Raw genomic sequence first — 14,942 nt, 5'->3', positions numbered from 1 at the left:
ACTGGCGTAGCGTTTTACCTATTGTTTTGACTGGAAGTTTAAATTGGTAAAGATGTTGTTGTTCATCGACTGACATACAGTACATGCCGTCATTTTTTCCCATGATGTTCAACAAAGCCGAGCTTGCATGCCCAACCTCCTGTAAAGACCTCCCGCCAAAAAAGTAGCAGACTTGTGCTGGAGCCGGTTGTATAAAAGACTATATAGCTAACTTTTAACTGTAGTTACGGACAAAATTGTCCAATCGATGTTTATTTCTGAGTTAACTAGGATTTAACTAAGTCAATTACGATTTCAGTTTGCAATTTCAGTTTGCACTTCATTCGATGTAGCTAAATTCTAGAGGTTGAAAGGGTCTTAATTTTCAAGTGGAATTATACACACTTCAAATTGAAGCCAGAAACAGTTGATTGAAAAATGAGTCAGCTAACGGTCCTCCGGCAGGAATCGAACCTACGCTTAATTCTTACCCTAAATAAGACCCTTTCAACCTCTAGAATATGCAAAATGTAGTTAAAGAGTTTTATACAACCAAACTTATACAACTGAACTTTCCAATCTTCCTCGAATGACGTGGCACACTGAAAATTAGTTTAGGTCAAGTGATTTGTTTTCATGCACGTTATCTACATTTTATATTTTTATCAATTTCTTCGAAAGAAGGCCGGGGTTATTTAAGAATCTAAATCTGTCCGAGTTCAAAGCTGACCGCGCCAGAAAAAAACGTGATTGGAAAAATGCAACAACTTCTAATTATAAATGTTTCATTTAGTTGTGATGGCCATAAAAGATTTGCCGATAAACTCTCTTCTATCATAATTACATACTTGAAACATCTCCGACTAATCATTGTTTTTTAATTAAACTGATCCCTTCAATTTTTGGATTCAAATTCGAAATTCAGAAAAGCAGGTGTAGTCTTTGCAGTGTAAACCAAAATAGCGCCAACCGTGATAAATTAAGACGTATGAATGAAATAGAAGGAATAAGGAATACAAAATGATAGTGAATACGTCCTATTAAATGCGGTTTTTTTCGCCTGGAGTAGAAAAAATATTGAGCTATTCTCCCTGAGCTGTTCCATTGCCAGATTAGGCCTCCCTAATTGCTGGTTGTTCTTGGCCCGCGAACAGACAGCAGAATAGTATTCTAATTTGTTTTCAGTGTCTACCTTTTTTCCTTTTGCTTGTTTACCCCTCATACAAAACATGTTCTTCCCCATTCTTTCCTTCCTCCCTTTCTATCTCATCTCACGAAGGCCCTTACGTCGAAACGTCGAGACGTTTTAAGGCTATTTTAGGCAGTTAGTTTACGTACACTGGTTTATTTATACGATTCAAAATGGCGTATCCTCGGGCAATTTCCCAAGGATGACGAAGCATAAACAAACGTCAATCGTTGCGGACAAAACTGATCATCTGATATTTAATTTATTTCACTCGCGAGCGTGTCATAAGGAGCTACAAGGTTTATATTATAATTATAACCGGAAATGTCATCATAATTCGATCTCATTTCTTCAGGAACAACAGCACCGGCCTCGACTCCAAAATCATACACCTGTACGGTACCCCTGTGCCTCCGATGCTGGATGAGATCGTCAGCATACCACATGTTCATCCGTGGCATCTTGTCCACGGGTATGTTTGCCGTGATTAATCGTTCCGCGTTAAAACGGCCAAGTCTCACAGGGTGGGACGCCCGCGTTTCCCATAGGACCCCACCCATTCGCAGGTCCCATACTTTGAGGGTACCATCGTAAGCACCGCTGACCACTTTCCAAGAGTCCATTTGCACCGTGGTCACTAAAGACGAATGACCTCGCAGGATCATTTGGGGATGTTCGACCCTTAAATCGTACACACGTACACGATTGTCCTTGCTACCAGTCACCAGGCCTCCCAGAAAGCTAAGGTTCAAGCACGTGATGTCGGCGTGGTGGCCGATAAAAGAACACAAACTTCGGAGGGTCGCGATGTCGTAGAGACGCACCTGGGATAAAAAGACAGAAAAGGCTGTGGTAAGACAATGGTCATAAAATGCAAATTGCCTTGCTGAAATCTTATATAACCAGCACAAGTAGTATCCCGATTCCGCTTGAACCATACCCTACCTTAGCCGTAAATTCATTGCCAATGCCAAATCCAAATGGTGCCCAGCCAATAGCGATAAGGTCCCTGTTACAATCCATTGATGTAACCTTCGTTCCAGCAAGTTTATCGAGTTCCCTCGTGACATTCAGCTTCGCTTCGTAAATGAATACATCTTCTTTTAGGGCAAGTGCGAAGAGTGTTTTGTTTTCGTCCTGTAAGCTTTTTATGAAATTTACCTAAATGAAAATAATTGCATCATTCCTTAATTCTACTTATCCCAGATAGGTTTATCATTTTTGGATTGTTCTTCCTAGAAGTCCAGTAAGGATAATATCTTATTGATCCAGCGTTACTACAGGAGGAAACCTAACCTAAACTAACTTTATTTATACTGAATAGCTCTATCAGTTCTAAACACTGGTTTTAAACTGTTCGTCCTAGAAGTCCAGTAAGGATAATATCTTATTGATCCAGCATTACTACAGGAGGAAACCTAACCTAACTAAACTTTATTCACACTGGATAGCTCTATCAGTTCTAAACTGTTCTTCCTAGAGGTTCAGTAAGGATCATCTCTTATTGATCCAGTGTCACTACACGACGAAACCTAAACTAAACTAACTTTATTTACACTGTTTTTCTCTACATATCCAATCAAAATCAGCTCTTTTTGTTACAGTGATACCAGCAGTCCATTCATAATTTGCTAATAGTTAAACGGGTGACAGAGAGCACTGGAAACGACCTCAGAAATCCGTACTAGATGGACAAAAATTATTTCACCTTATCTTCAAAAGTGTGGCTATGCAAGAACTGCCATTGTCCATCGTCGTTGACTTGATCGACACGAATGTCGGTTCCTGTGACGCTCAGAAGTAATGGACTGGTTCTGGACGTTAAAGCAATGTGATTGGCCGCTGTACCGATGTGATATTGGTAAATTGGATCAACGCTGATGTCGGTATGCCAAATATTTACAATACCTGTATGCATCGGAAGAATTTCTCAGTTATATCATCATGCAACAGTAAAATTTTCAACATTAAAAATGTTTTGCAAACCTGAAAAGCACCTAAAAGTATGTTTACCATAGCAGGGATACGCCAAGAATAAAACTAAATCTTGAACCAAAGCAACTTTTGATTAATTTTATAGTGATAATGGCGTTAACATTTTGCTATGACAGTGTTGATAGCCGCGTTATATTTTGAAAAAACTTGCTTGGTGTTTTGTACCAAATAATGTTCAAAACTTAGTCCACTACATCATCTAAAGAATAAACCTAACATAACTTTTCCCCCAAAAAAAGCTTTCCCGCCAAAAACGTTTTCCCGCCAAAATACACAACATATAAGAAAATCTCAATATATCAATGTCAATGTGTCAATGTGTCAATGTGACATGCTCTCTGAACTAAGACAGGTCTTTTGGTTTTCAAACACTGTAGGCTATAAAGTAAATATATATTTGGCTATGTCCTGCAAGTGAGTTGTGAAATACAATTTCAATATTATACAGTATTTGTTTTTCCATAGTCCTACCCTTATTATTCACTTGCAAATTTAAAAAAGAATGGGAGGCCATGCATTGATCATAAATTAGTATTTGGGAAAAAAATTTTCCCACCAACAACTAGAAACCTCTTTAGGACATCATTCCAACAGCAAATTAGATTTTAGTTGACGATTCTGAAGGTTTGGTAACTATATGGCATTGAAACTTTTACTCAGTTAAGAGAAACAGGAAACAACATGGAGACAACCCACCACAAGTAAAGGCTGTGGCACAAACACTGCCAAGTCCTGCAACACATTCAACGCTAGCTTTGCTTGGGTCCTGATGAACTTCTGCTGATGACTCAAGAGAATGTTGTCGATTGGTTTCAACATTCCACAAGCATGTTTTACCATTGGCATAACCTGCTATCAAGACATCATCGCATAACTGACATGCTGTTAAAACCCCACCTAAAGAAGAGGGTTTAGTTCAAGGTAAAAATTCATTTCTCTTAAGATTTGATCATATTAGAGGGGTGATTGTATAGCAAAGGTGTCTAAGTTAGAGGGGTGGTAATATTAGGGAGGGTATTGTTATTTGAGAGGTGATCATATTATATAGAGAGTTGATCATATTAGAGAGGTGACCATTTAAGTGAAGTGAGAAAAATTAGAGAGGTGGTTGTTTAGACCATTTTAACTTGCATGCAAATTAACCAATTTCAGATGTTGTGACCATGGAATAACCAATAAAACTTAAAAAAAGCACCTTTTTCATATTCAAAGGTCTGAATCTGACAGATCCGCTCTTTCCAGTTTTGGGCCACCAAACGTTGCTTTAACATTTGATCCTTCACAATACCTTTCCAGCCAACTTTTTCCCTTACATCACCACCATGTCTGGTGAAACCTAACCTTTCATATAGGTTATACCATAGTAACTCATCGTTGGCAATGAACGACCAAGCCTTACTAACGCATGAGCACATGCACAAGTCAACCACATCTAAATGGCTGAAGATCTTTATGCAGACCTCCTTTGGGAGACTGATGTCAAAAAAAGGAATCGATGTTGTTTCATCAATATCTCTGATCAACAAAGACAGTAAATCCTCGTTTGCTTGGCAAGGTAATTTTGGATTATGTGTTTGCTCAGTTTTAGCACTAATTTCTGCACCTTCTGTTCGATTGTAAGTGAGAGTTTCAAGTGTAAGCAACGCTATTGGTTGTTTCTGCTCTAGCTTAGATTTCTTAGAAACACTTTTGAAATTCTCAGAACAAACTGGCCCTTTGGAATCTGATGAGAAATTACAACCATATAATGTACTTGTGTCTTCCTGTTCTGCAGTGTTTAATATATTTTTTACGCGTGGGTTTCCGCCTTTGGGTTCATTTGCGCTAGATACTGGGTCAATTTTAGCCACTTGGGTTATTTTACAATTTTCAGCAAGGTGCTGTTTTGTTTTAATTTCATGTTTCCATTTTTCCCTAAACGAGGCAAGTTCATTGTCTCCCATTTTAAAAACGCGTCCCCAATATACTTTCTAACCTGTCCATTACGTATCAAAAGTGATTAAACCCAGCAAGGGAAATATATATTGGATGTGAAAAGCGAAAACTTAACCTTCCACGATGACAACACATGTAGCTCATCTCAAATTGAACAGATTATATTTAAAACGATACCTATGAAAGTCCATTCGTGTGCAAAGCGTAGTTAATCCATCAGTAATATCGTGAGAAATATTGCAGGATTATATTATGAGCTTTTCAAAGGTGCAATATTAGAACAAAGAAGTGTAATTTGCAAAGAAAATAATGAAAGAAATTGAGAATTGTAATCTTCTATATTTAGAATCAAAATATTTTGTTTGAGAGAACTTCGAAACTTTGAACTTCCTTTCACTTTTTTCTATTTTTCCTAGGAAAAATAATTCCCTAATTCCATTTTTATTTTATTAAAATTCGTTTAACTCCTGTTTTTAAGGATAAAGAGTGAACTTCAGAGGAATTTGAGCAACTGTCAAAAGTGCGGGAACATTTCGCGGAATCGGCGAACAACAGTATTTTAGCGGGTAAAATTTGGCGCCGGGAACAATCTCACAAATTTAAAAGGAAAATGAGCGATCATAGAGAAAGACGAAAATTATGTAGTTCAAAAAGAGTGCCTGTTTTCTTAGCTTTATTCCTCCTGATCGCCACAACCACCATCTTCTTCGTATTCCCGTACGTATCTAGTTACTTCGAGGTCTGAAATATTTCAAAATCCCTCGAAACAATGTTGTATTTTTTGTTGATTTTAGATGTCGATACCTCGTCACGACGGTTTCGCCTTTGATAGCTGTGTACGAAGCAATTTTAACCTTGGTTATCATCAGTAACTTTTTCCAAGCTACGATTCAAGATCCTGGCAAGATTCCCAGAGGTAAGTGGCCAGCAGGGTTTGGTTAAAATGACTTGTTTAAAACCTCAAAATTAAGACCGAGTATGTGTAAACAGCATGAAATTGTGTATTTATATTAAATGATATTTATTGACTTCAAATCAGCATCGGGCAGTCCTTAAATATTTGAACACATTAAAAAACTAACGTAAAGTGATGTTATCTGTAAATATGCTTAGCTTTGTTTCAAAGTTATAAACGGAGTCTCGGTGGAAAAGCAATTAAGTTTTCAATAAAATTTTGAAGAAGTTTTAAAAGACAAAGATTCGAAGAACCTGAGTTAATTCTAGTAGTTTCATTCACTTTGAATTTTTACACGTACGTGTTAAATGAAATATAAAGTAATCTATTTGACAAATTGAAACAGGCCAGGGATTGTTCACTTCTAAGGTTATTTTGAAAATATATTTTGGACAGCCAAGGTTTCGAATTTCTTTATAATATATAAACAGGAAGTTGAACATCGTATTGTACTGTCACGAATTCAGACATGTTTGATTAAAACGCAACAAAGCTATCATCTCTTTTAACCTTTCATTTCAACCTCAGCTGATAAAATTTAGATTTAAATGAAATGGGAAAGTTAAAACACCTCACCAGTTGTCACTCTATGTATAGCTGATATGAGATTCCCCCCCAAAAATTTGACAATTCATTTATATACAGCAATAGATCAAAGTAATCCTCTTACAGTGGATAAAAGTATGAATTTTGGCACAAATTTAGTTATACCCAAGACACTTTGGAACATTCTAACATAAATATGGCTGCAATCTTCCGACCTTCTTCTATATAGCTTAACATGAATTTCCCCATTTCCAATCTTGGCAGGGAATTTATCATTTAGAGTAAAAACAGCAAATCTTTACTCTGACAACAGCCCTTTACACAACTCAGCTGTATAAATGCCACAATGTATAAAGGAAGACTTAGTTTGAATGATCAAAACCCAATTAAAATGGCAGATGAATTTTCCTCGCTAAAAATGTTTTGCTATAAATTTAAGTTGCCTTGAAAGCCATTCCGGAGGATGATTTCAAATCACCGTTGTTCAAAAGTGTTGAGATCAATGGGATCCAGATTAAAATGAAATGGTGTGAAACTTGCAAGTTTTATCGACCACCGAGATGTTCACATTGTAGCCTTTGCAATAGATGCATTGAGGTATGTATAATAGTCATAGTAAACAAAATACTTTAACAATAGAACAAACTTTAGTGACACTTCATCCTTAATGGGTCTTACTTTCGAGTGGAAATCGAACAAAATCTGAATTTTTTGTAGTCTAGTTTCAATCATTGCTAGCATACGCATGCAATTTTGAGATATATCCCTGTAGGGTGGAAACTTAGTCCATGACTACAGCAGGGAAGGGGACAATTAAAATTTCCAACACAAATTTGTTTAAATGGTCTGTATATTTTAGGTGTTTGATCACCATTGCCCCTGGGTGGACAACTGTGTTGGCAAGAGGAACTATCGATATTTCTTCCTGTTCTTATCATCCCTCACCATACAGCTCATCTCTGTGTTCACCTTTTGCTTGGTGGCAACCCTTAAATTAGATGGTGATTTTAAGGATAATAATGTTATTGCATCGTATCCTTAAATATGAAGACATAGGTCACATTCTGGGATTTGGAATTATCTATGTTGTGAAAAGAATTTGAATAGAAGTTTTCTCATTTGCCTCTTAAAATTGTTCATCTGGGCCCGGTTGTATCAAGCCTGTTCAACTTAAACAGTGGATAAGTCAAAATTAAATAACACTCTTACATATCTCTCTTGAATGAGTCAACTTATGCACTGAATATGTAGTTGTAAACAGTATCTTAATTTGTATTAAGTTAAAAACATTTAGTTTGCTTCTTGAATAAAATGATAGACTTGCTTACAGGCTTGATACAACCGGCTTTTGAACCACGAAAATTTAGGTTTAAAATCACATTGGAAAGAATGATTGTTTATATTGATAGTACGTGATTGGTAGTGTATACTCGTTACCTATTCCTTAACTTAGTCTCAGTCTTATAATAATGGTTATATGTGGTCTAGTGGCCTTTCCAGTCTTTGGCCTTACTTTCTTTCATATTGGGTTAATTTCCTGTGGCAGAACAACAAATGAACAGGTAAGTAATGGTCAAAAAATCTTTAAATCTGTGCATCTAATACAAATTATCATGTGCAGCTAGAATATTTTTAAATATTTATTACCACATAATCTGATGGTGCTACTCTGAATTACCATCAAGTGAATCATATGATGTTACCCGTCTTACCGACCTCCTTTGCTGATAGAGTCACATAATTTGAATGCTTTGTAAATGCTTTTTGATCCAACTGAACTATTACGTGAAGAGCTATACTATTAATTAACCTAGAGTCATACCCACAGTCATGTTACCACAGTTTTATCTGAAGACTTGTATTGAAATGTTTTTGCATGACTTATCGTGATTTTCAGGTCACTGGAAAAGTTCGAAAAGGTGTCAATCCATTCAATAGAGGTTGCTTTGCAAATTGGGAAAATGTATTTTGCTCTCCTATACAACCTCGGTAAGTTTCTTTCAGAGTTGCAAAAACACTCTAATTCATCACATGCTTGTACCAAAAACCCCGATATTACATTATGCTGGTTGCATGATTCATGTTTGACGTGACGTCATTTTGAGGAAGGTTTTCAAAACTTGAAATCTTCCTATCCGGAGGAAGTCTCAACTCTTTTTGCCAATCTGGCTTCCTACTCTAATACTCTTGTTTTTCAACCTGGTTTACAGTTTTATTGAGTATTCTACAAAATCCACTATTAAAAGTCTGAACATGATTAGACAAACACTCGTAAGAACAATTACAACAACTGACAAACAGAACCTCAACTATATAATGACAACATAAGCAACTCTGTTTTCAACGGCGACACAAGAGATTACACGTTATCCAGTTTATGTTTAGATCAATGCCCGCCTCAAACACCCATAATAAAATGCGTCGTTCTATTGTTTAATTGCAGACACTTGCATTGTGAAAAACTGGATGAAGGAAGATCAGTTGTAAACGGAGAAGCTTCACCTCACGACGTGAGGTTTGAAATGGAAACGATGCCGAATCATCAGATGTCCTTTACAAACACGCGAAATTCCAATGGGACGAACTCTACTAAGGTATATACCTGACTTCTTCTACCGTCTTCGCATATCTTAAACTTTCAATGCCTTCTTGCACTTGCAAAGAAGAAAATTTCACTGAAAATTCTTGGCAAAAATTGCAGGTGTAAATGATAGGCTCTCGCACATCTACTTAGAGGTTATTTTTTTAAATTGTGTTTTTTTATATTGTGTTTCACAGACGGACGGAATTTCACCCCAACCGTTGCAAAGAACGAACCTTGAAATTCCGGAAAATCAACCGGAGCCCAGTTCGCTGCGTTCCCCACGAAGTCCCAACGCCCGAGGCCCCACACCCGTGTTCTACACCCCTGATAAACAGCCCGGGCAAATGAAGGTTTATCGCGAGGCGGAGGTATGACGTAATACAGTTGACGGCAGCCTGCGGGACCGGGGGGGGGGTGATTTGCGGAGAAAGGATGAACAATACGGGGGGCTGTGCCTCTCCGAAGTACTCCAAAAATAACATTTATATCATTGACCAGAAAACTAGAATGGGTAGCCAAATAATGTAACTGTTGTTAGTTTTTTTGTTGCATTTAGTGAATCGCGGAATTTTGAAGTTATACATTCTCCATTCGGGATTTTCATCTATGAATGCCGTTCTCTAGACTTGCGGTAAATTGCCATTACTGTCATTACCAGGAGGATTTTGCATGTTGATGAAATGCTCCATGAATTTATCGCTTAAAGTTGATCTACATTTGCTCAAATATTTCTCAAATTTCTGTTACCGTCAAGTTCACGGATGATGCATTCATAATCACAGATCAGTGTTCATAATAGGTTTTAATCAATTTGCGTGAGCCTTTCGAAATTATTCTATTTACGCGTTCATGTGAGTGACTCACATTTTACAATAATAGTTAACACGAAATCGAGATTCGAGACTTTGTTCTGAAAGTCTGCTCTATGACGTATTTCGGAGAAACCACGTACCTGATTGGTCAACTGGGCCCATTGACCAATCAGAAGCATGCATGCTTTGTCCGGAAACTACGCCACAGAGCAGACTTTTTTGGGAAGGTTTATACCACAGACTAGCCTGGGCGGTTCGCTAATTTACCTTCAATTACAAGAACTTCTGCTTGAAAATAACTTGTGTTGTGCGCCTTAGTCAAACACTCAAGTTCCTGTAGTTTAACGCGAAAAGCCTGATGCAACACGAAGTTTGATTGGCTCGTTAGCTTTGGGCAGCCAATCAAACTTCGTGTAACATCAGGTTCTCCGCTTTTAACATTATGAAAAAGTTTACTATAAGCGGCAAAAAAGCTATAAAAATTCAAGGTCTGGTCAGTGTCTTGTTTGTGTGGCACATAAACATTGTGTGTGTCGAAGCATGTTTGTAGTGTTAAAATTGCATTTATTTTAATTTGTAGAACTTGGCACATAATGATAATGTAACAATAATCTTATCAATATACAAATTATTATAGAAATCTAGGCTACATTATTTACCACCGTATTTTACCGCTTTCGTATGAGACCCACGGAGCTGAAAATACACTGGATCTATAGAACTATAATATTACTCAAAAACAAACCAGAATTGTTAAAGTACCCAGAGAAACAATTGAAAAGAATGAAGGAATAACAACTTTCCAAGAAGGGTAACTATGTATTTCCATGGTTAAGCTTCAGTTAGTGTCACTTTGTTTCTAAAGTTTTCTTTTGATAAGCAAAGTTTTACCTCTGTTTTGGGTCTCTAGATTTTCATTCAGTTTGACTTCATTTTTAGTAGGTAATGGTTGCATACCAGTGTTTGATATGAGGTCATTGATATTTCTGAAGATTTAGTTTAAAGGTTCACTTCTCATGTACCATATTTTAGCAGGGATAATAGTAATCCATTATTTTTTGAGCATTTAGCACATGAAAACTTGTCTTACCAGTTCAATGCACTGCAATGTCACAGTAGGGTAAGCTTAACTTTTCCCTTGTAAAAACACAATATGATACAATTGAGATATGACTATGTCATTCTATCTTATAGTTATGAGATCGAAGAAAACATCTAAATTTTAGTTTTACTTTGAAACATCAATTTCAAAATATTCCCACTCAGATTTTGGCCTGAGTGCAAAGTCTAAAGATATCATTCTACCCCCAATTTTTTACAAACGAAAGCTATCCTGATCCCCATCGATTCGCTTTAGTTTAATATAAACATCAGTTCCATAACCATGGAGTGTCTGTAGGTTCACAGCTCCTCCAAGAAATTCTGCATAGGCTCGTGAGGTTGGCAGACCAAAACCAAAGCCAGCCATACTGCCAATGGTTCCTGATAGATTTGCATTATGGTTATAGTCGGAGAGGACGTTTGTGCTACTACCAGCTGCATCTTTTTTGAACGTAGTGAAGGAATAGTGGAATATCTGTTCCATCATTTCATCTGAAATTCCACCACCTCGATCTGAAATCCTGGAAAAAAATGGGGAAAACAGTTTAAGGGGAAGTAAACACAACTTTCAGATCTTACAATGGTAAAGGCCTTGATGTAGGGATTTCATTTATTTGGTTGACAACTAACCTTATTGTGAAATCTGTTTCGTTGCAGCAAATAGTAATTTCTACCCTTGGCAAGGAGGACGATTGAAAGGTGTATTTGTCACCATGAAACTCAACAGTCGATCTAAAGTTAAAAAATATCTGAAGTATGAGCCGGGAAACATTTCATGTGCTTGATCCGAATGGCAAATTTAATATGGACTAGATCTTTTTACCTCATTGCATTTTTCAAGAGTTCCAGCAAAATATATTCCAGAGGTGAGGGGAAATATGAAAAGGATGTATCTGTGTGGCCATTGACGACTATGTTTGGGCTGACACCATAGTGATGTTCACACACCTGCCTGTAATCACAGTCAATACAGAATATTAGCTATTTGCATTGATGAATGTGGCTGGTTGAGCAGAGGCTGACCTTACGAATTTACATACTTGACAAAATCCGCACATCTTTCAATCATAGTCTTCAAATGCAAATTAGTTGCAATACACCCAACAAAATTGCTCTAAACAAATAAAGATTGATATTTTTTTGTTGTTCCTATCATTAAATATTCAATGGTTAATACATCTCACATTGCAAAAATCGGTTACCTTTTCCTCTCGAAGGGCAATATGATGTTCAGCCAATAGTCTCATGCCGAGACGTGATTTCAATGTTTTGTCCAGGAAGGAATGAATTGTGCCATACTGTTTCCATTTAAAGATCAGAAACCAAATATACAGAGTAAGTTTATATATTTACTGTAGGGACATAAAGCCGGGATTCTCTATGTTATGTTCAACTTACACGTACTTGATGTTTGCAGCCTTTAAAACCACGAGCCAGGGATGTGACAACATGGCCATGATCATCCAGTAATGATCTCACAGTTTTGCTGTACTTTTTTTCGGCTTGTAAATCTTTTATCTGAACTCAGGCACATTTTATTAAGTACTACGGAAACTTAAACAACATCAGTATAGCTTGGAAAATTCTTATTTTTACCTTGGGTATTGAATAAAGAAGGTTGAATGCACGGATGTATAATTCATACTAAAACAGAAGAACACAGAGAAACTATTAGTGCATCTTAAAACATGGGAATAATTTGCCTAATATAACTGGAGAGTGTTTTTGCAATAAAATCACTACTTACAGTTTCAGAGATGTCTGGATTTACTGCAACAATGTAAGGAAGTGAATGAAAAGCAACCAAGCGTCTAGCAACCCGTATGACAAGCTCGTTTTGAAGAAACTGCACATTTCTCTACAAACAAAGAATGTATGAATAAAGATCTGAAAACCAAAAAAAAAATTTTTTAAATGTTTTGATAAGTCAATATAGCACTTACAATCAAATGTGCACCATCTCCAAATTTTCCAGCATGTAGCATTTGATATGGTGTCATCTTGATAGATGGCTGCAAAATAAATACTAAAGCATTAAAATGAAGGATTATATTTGTGGATTCTAGACATGAAATTATTACCAATGACTTGTTCTCAGAAAGTCCCTGCGCCAAAAATATATAATTACTAGAAGTTCAGGTATTTTGTATAGACAGCCGAATCTGCACAAAGATCAATGGATAATCATTTCTAAGCCAATATGTGGTTCTCAGAACTTGACCTTCGAGGGCATTGAAAAAAAAAGTTTCTTAGTCGTACGTTTCGGTCGTTTCCTGATATTGAAATACGTTGAAATATATCTGTTTATAATTGGAATTCATAACTGTCATCATTCATGCACGGAGGAAGATTGCCATCTAATTTGAACAAAAGAGGATGTTTGCAGAGTAAATTTTTAGCTGAAAAGCGTGGCTTTAATAATATATCAAATTAGCTAGGAATATTAAACTATATATTTGCACAACGCTTCGCTATGGGTATTTCCATGTATAAATTTACGAAGAGACGAAATGCAGATATAATATATGTCTAACAAAACACTAGCAAAAGATGTGATCTCTCAGTAAAAAATTGTCCACTGAAGTAGGATTGTATCGAAATGAACATTTGGAGTATAAAAGTTTGAATGGCTTGCACTTGCAGCGCGGACGCGTTTTGAAATCAGCGTCGATTGTCAAAAATTATGCCTTACCTTGGCAGCACAGTTTTCGATCGCCGCCTGATTCACGTACGACCATTCCTGGTTTTTGTATCTGCGCTCCGAATGGAGTTTAACGGCAGAAGAGATGCCTCTGCGCCGTGGATCGCCGGCAAGACGAGCCAAGCGTGGTAAACTCTTCATTTATTTTGCGCCCTTTCATTCGCCATGATGATCGTGGTGCTGGTGGTGGTGTGATTATTGTTTTTGTTTCAGATGTATGTCGCAATCGAACGATGAATCATCCGCACCGGAAGTCGATGATATCATCGGGGAAAGTTTCCCAAGGGGTGATATTCCTGGCGTTCTTTCTCCGGGAGTATTCCACCTAGCGTCGTTCTCAGGGTTGTTCGAAAGGCGCTTAGCTTATAGATTAAAGTTCTTAAAGTTACTGAATAAAAAAGCCAAAACATTGTTTTTGGCCTTTGATTCCTTTGTTTTAAACAGAGATGCTATGTTGATAATATTCAAAATCCACAACCATGGTATAGGCCTGGGGCCGGTTGTATGAAAGCTGGATAGCGCTATCCACCGGATAGTGGATTTTTCAATCGCTTCAAAATCGCCCGTTGTTTGATTTGATCTTAGTATTCCAAAAGTGAGGATCCTCCTTAATAATTGTTGCTCCCAAAGCTAAAATTTTTTGGCTTTTCAAACATTTTTAGAAAGTTTGAAAAAATCACTGTCCGGTGGATAGCGCTACCCAGCTTCGTACAACCAAATATTATATCAACCAAATATTATATCAAGCCAAATATTATATCAAAAGTATTTTTAAAAATTTTGCAACACTTGTTTTTCATTATGGACTTCGACAAAAAGATAAATTGAATTAAATAACCATAGTCGTTCAGCACAAGATCTTGTAGTCTAGTGGAGAAGACATTGGTCTTCCAAGTGGTAAGCCGATGGTTCGAATCTATTCTTAACTCTTTTTTCTTATGACCTTCGAGAAAAGTACGAAGTAAATTAAATAACCATGGTCATCCAGCACAAGATCTCGTAGTCTACTGGCAGAGACAATGGCCTCCCAAGTTGTAAGTTGCTGGTTCGAATCTAAGCTAAGCTCTTTTTCATTATGACCTTTGAGAAAAGGATAAAATAAATGAAATAAGCGTAGAGGTTCCGCAAAAATCTCGTAGTCTAGT

The 14,942-nt window shown here is 36.9% G+C and overlaps 3 protein-coding genes across 5 annotated transcripts; 1 reads left to right on the top strand and 2 right to left on the bottom strand.

Annotated features, from left to right (window-relative positions):
* Positions 1-1,324: 1,324 nt before the first annotated feature.
* Positions 1,325-5,403, bottom strand: LOC114523981 (F-box/WD repeat-containing protein 8-like). 2 transcript variants are annotated; one of them, XM_028545058.1, is made up of 6 exons: positions 5,276-5,403; positions 4,359-4,504; positions 3,860-4,060; positions 2,877-3,076; positions 2,114-2,329; positions 1,325-1,992 (listed from the first exon to the last, which is right to left on the bottom strand). In XM_028545058.1, the coding sequence occupies exons 1-6, from the start codon at positions 5,287-5,289 to the stop codon at positions 1,426-1,428; spliced, it is 1,344 nt and encodes a 447-aa protein (XP_028400859.1). In that variant the 5' UTR covers positions 5,290-5,403; the 3' UTR covers positions 1,325-1,425. The 2 variants fall into 2 exon arrangements, with proteins under 2 accessions (XP_028400859.1, XP_028400858.1); XM_028545057.1 differs by having other exon boundaries at positions 4,359-5,393.
* A 173-nt stretch (positions 5,404-5,576) lies between these two features.
* Positions 5,577-9,743, top strand: LOC114523988 (palmitoyltransferase ZDHHC5-like). Its single transcript, XM_028545073.1, has 8 exons — positions 5,577-5,815; positions 5,893-6,014; positions 7,039-7,196; positions 7,459-7,631; positions 8,059-8,161; positions 8,497-8,588; positions 9,043-9,193; positions 9,378-9,743. The coding sequence occupies exons 1-8, from the start codon at positions 5,709-5,711 to the stop codon at positions 9,555-9,557; spliced, it is 1,086 nt and encodes a 361-aa protein (XP_028400874.1). The 5' UTR covers positions 5,577-5,708; the 3' UTR covers positions 9,558-9,743.
* An 897-nt stretch (positions 9,744-10,640) lies between these two features.
* Positions 10,641-13,992, bottom strand: LOC114523987 (3-methyl-2-oxobutanoate dehydrogenase [lipoamide] kinase, mitochondrial-like). 2 transcript variants are annotated; one of them, XM_028545071.1, is made up of 10 exons: positions 13,789-13,992; positions 13,040-13,108; positions 12,844-12,954; positions 12,693-12,740; positions 12,495-12,614; positions 12,299-12,394; positions 12,137-12,210; positions 11,920-12,048; positions 11,727-11,828; positions 10,641-11,617 (listed from the first exon to the last, which is right to left on the bottom strand). In XM_028545071.1, the coding sequence occupies exons 1-10, from the start codon at positions 13,936-13,938 to the stop codon at positions 11,311-11,313; spliced, it is 1,206 nt and encodes a 401-aa protein (XP_028400872.1). In that variant the 5' UTR covers positions 13,939-13,992; the 3' UTR covers positions 10,641-11,310. The 2 variants fall into 2 exon arrangements, with proteins under 2 accessions (XP_028400872.1, XP_028400873.1); XM_028545072.1 differs by having other exon boundaries at positions 12,501-12,614.
* Positions 13,993-14,942: the final 950 nt, after the last annotated feature.

Source organism: Dendronephthya gigantea, unplaced genomic scaffold (assembly GCF_004324835.1).
Source record: "Dendronephthya gigantea isolate DGI-Jeju-01 unplaced genomic scaffold, DenGig_1.0 000029F, whole genome shotgun sequence".
Classification (NCBI taxonomy): Eukaryota; Metazoa; Cnidaria; class Anthozoa; order Malacalcyonacea; family Nephtheidae; genus Dendronephthya; species Dendronephthya gigantea.
This window is presented reverse-complemented; position numbering and strand designations above follow the sequence as displayed.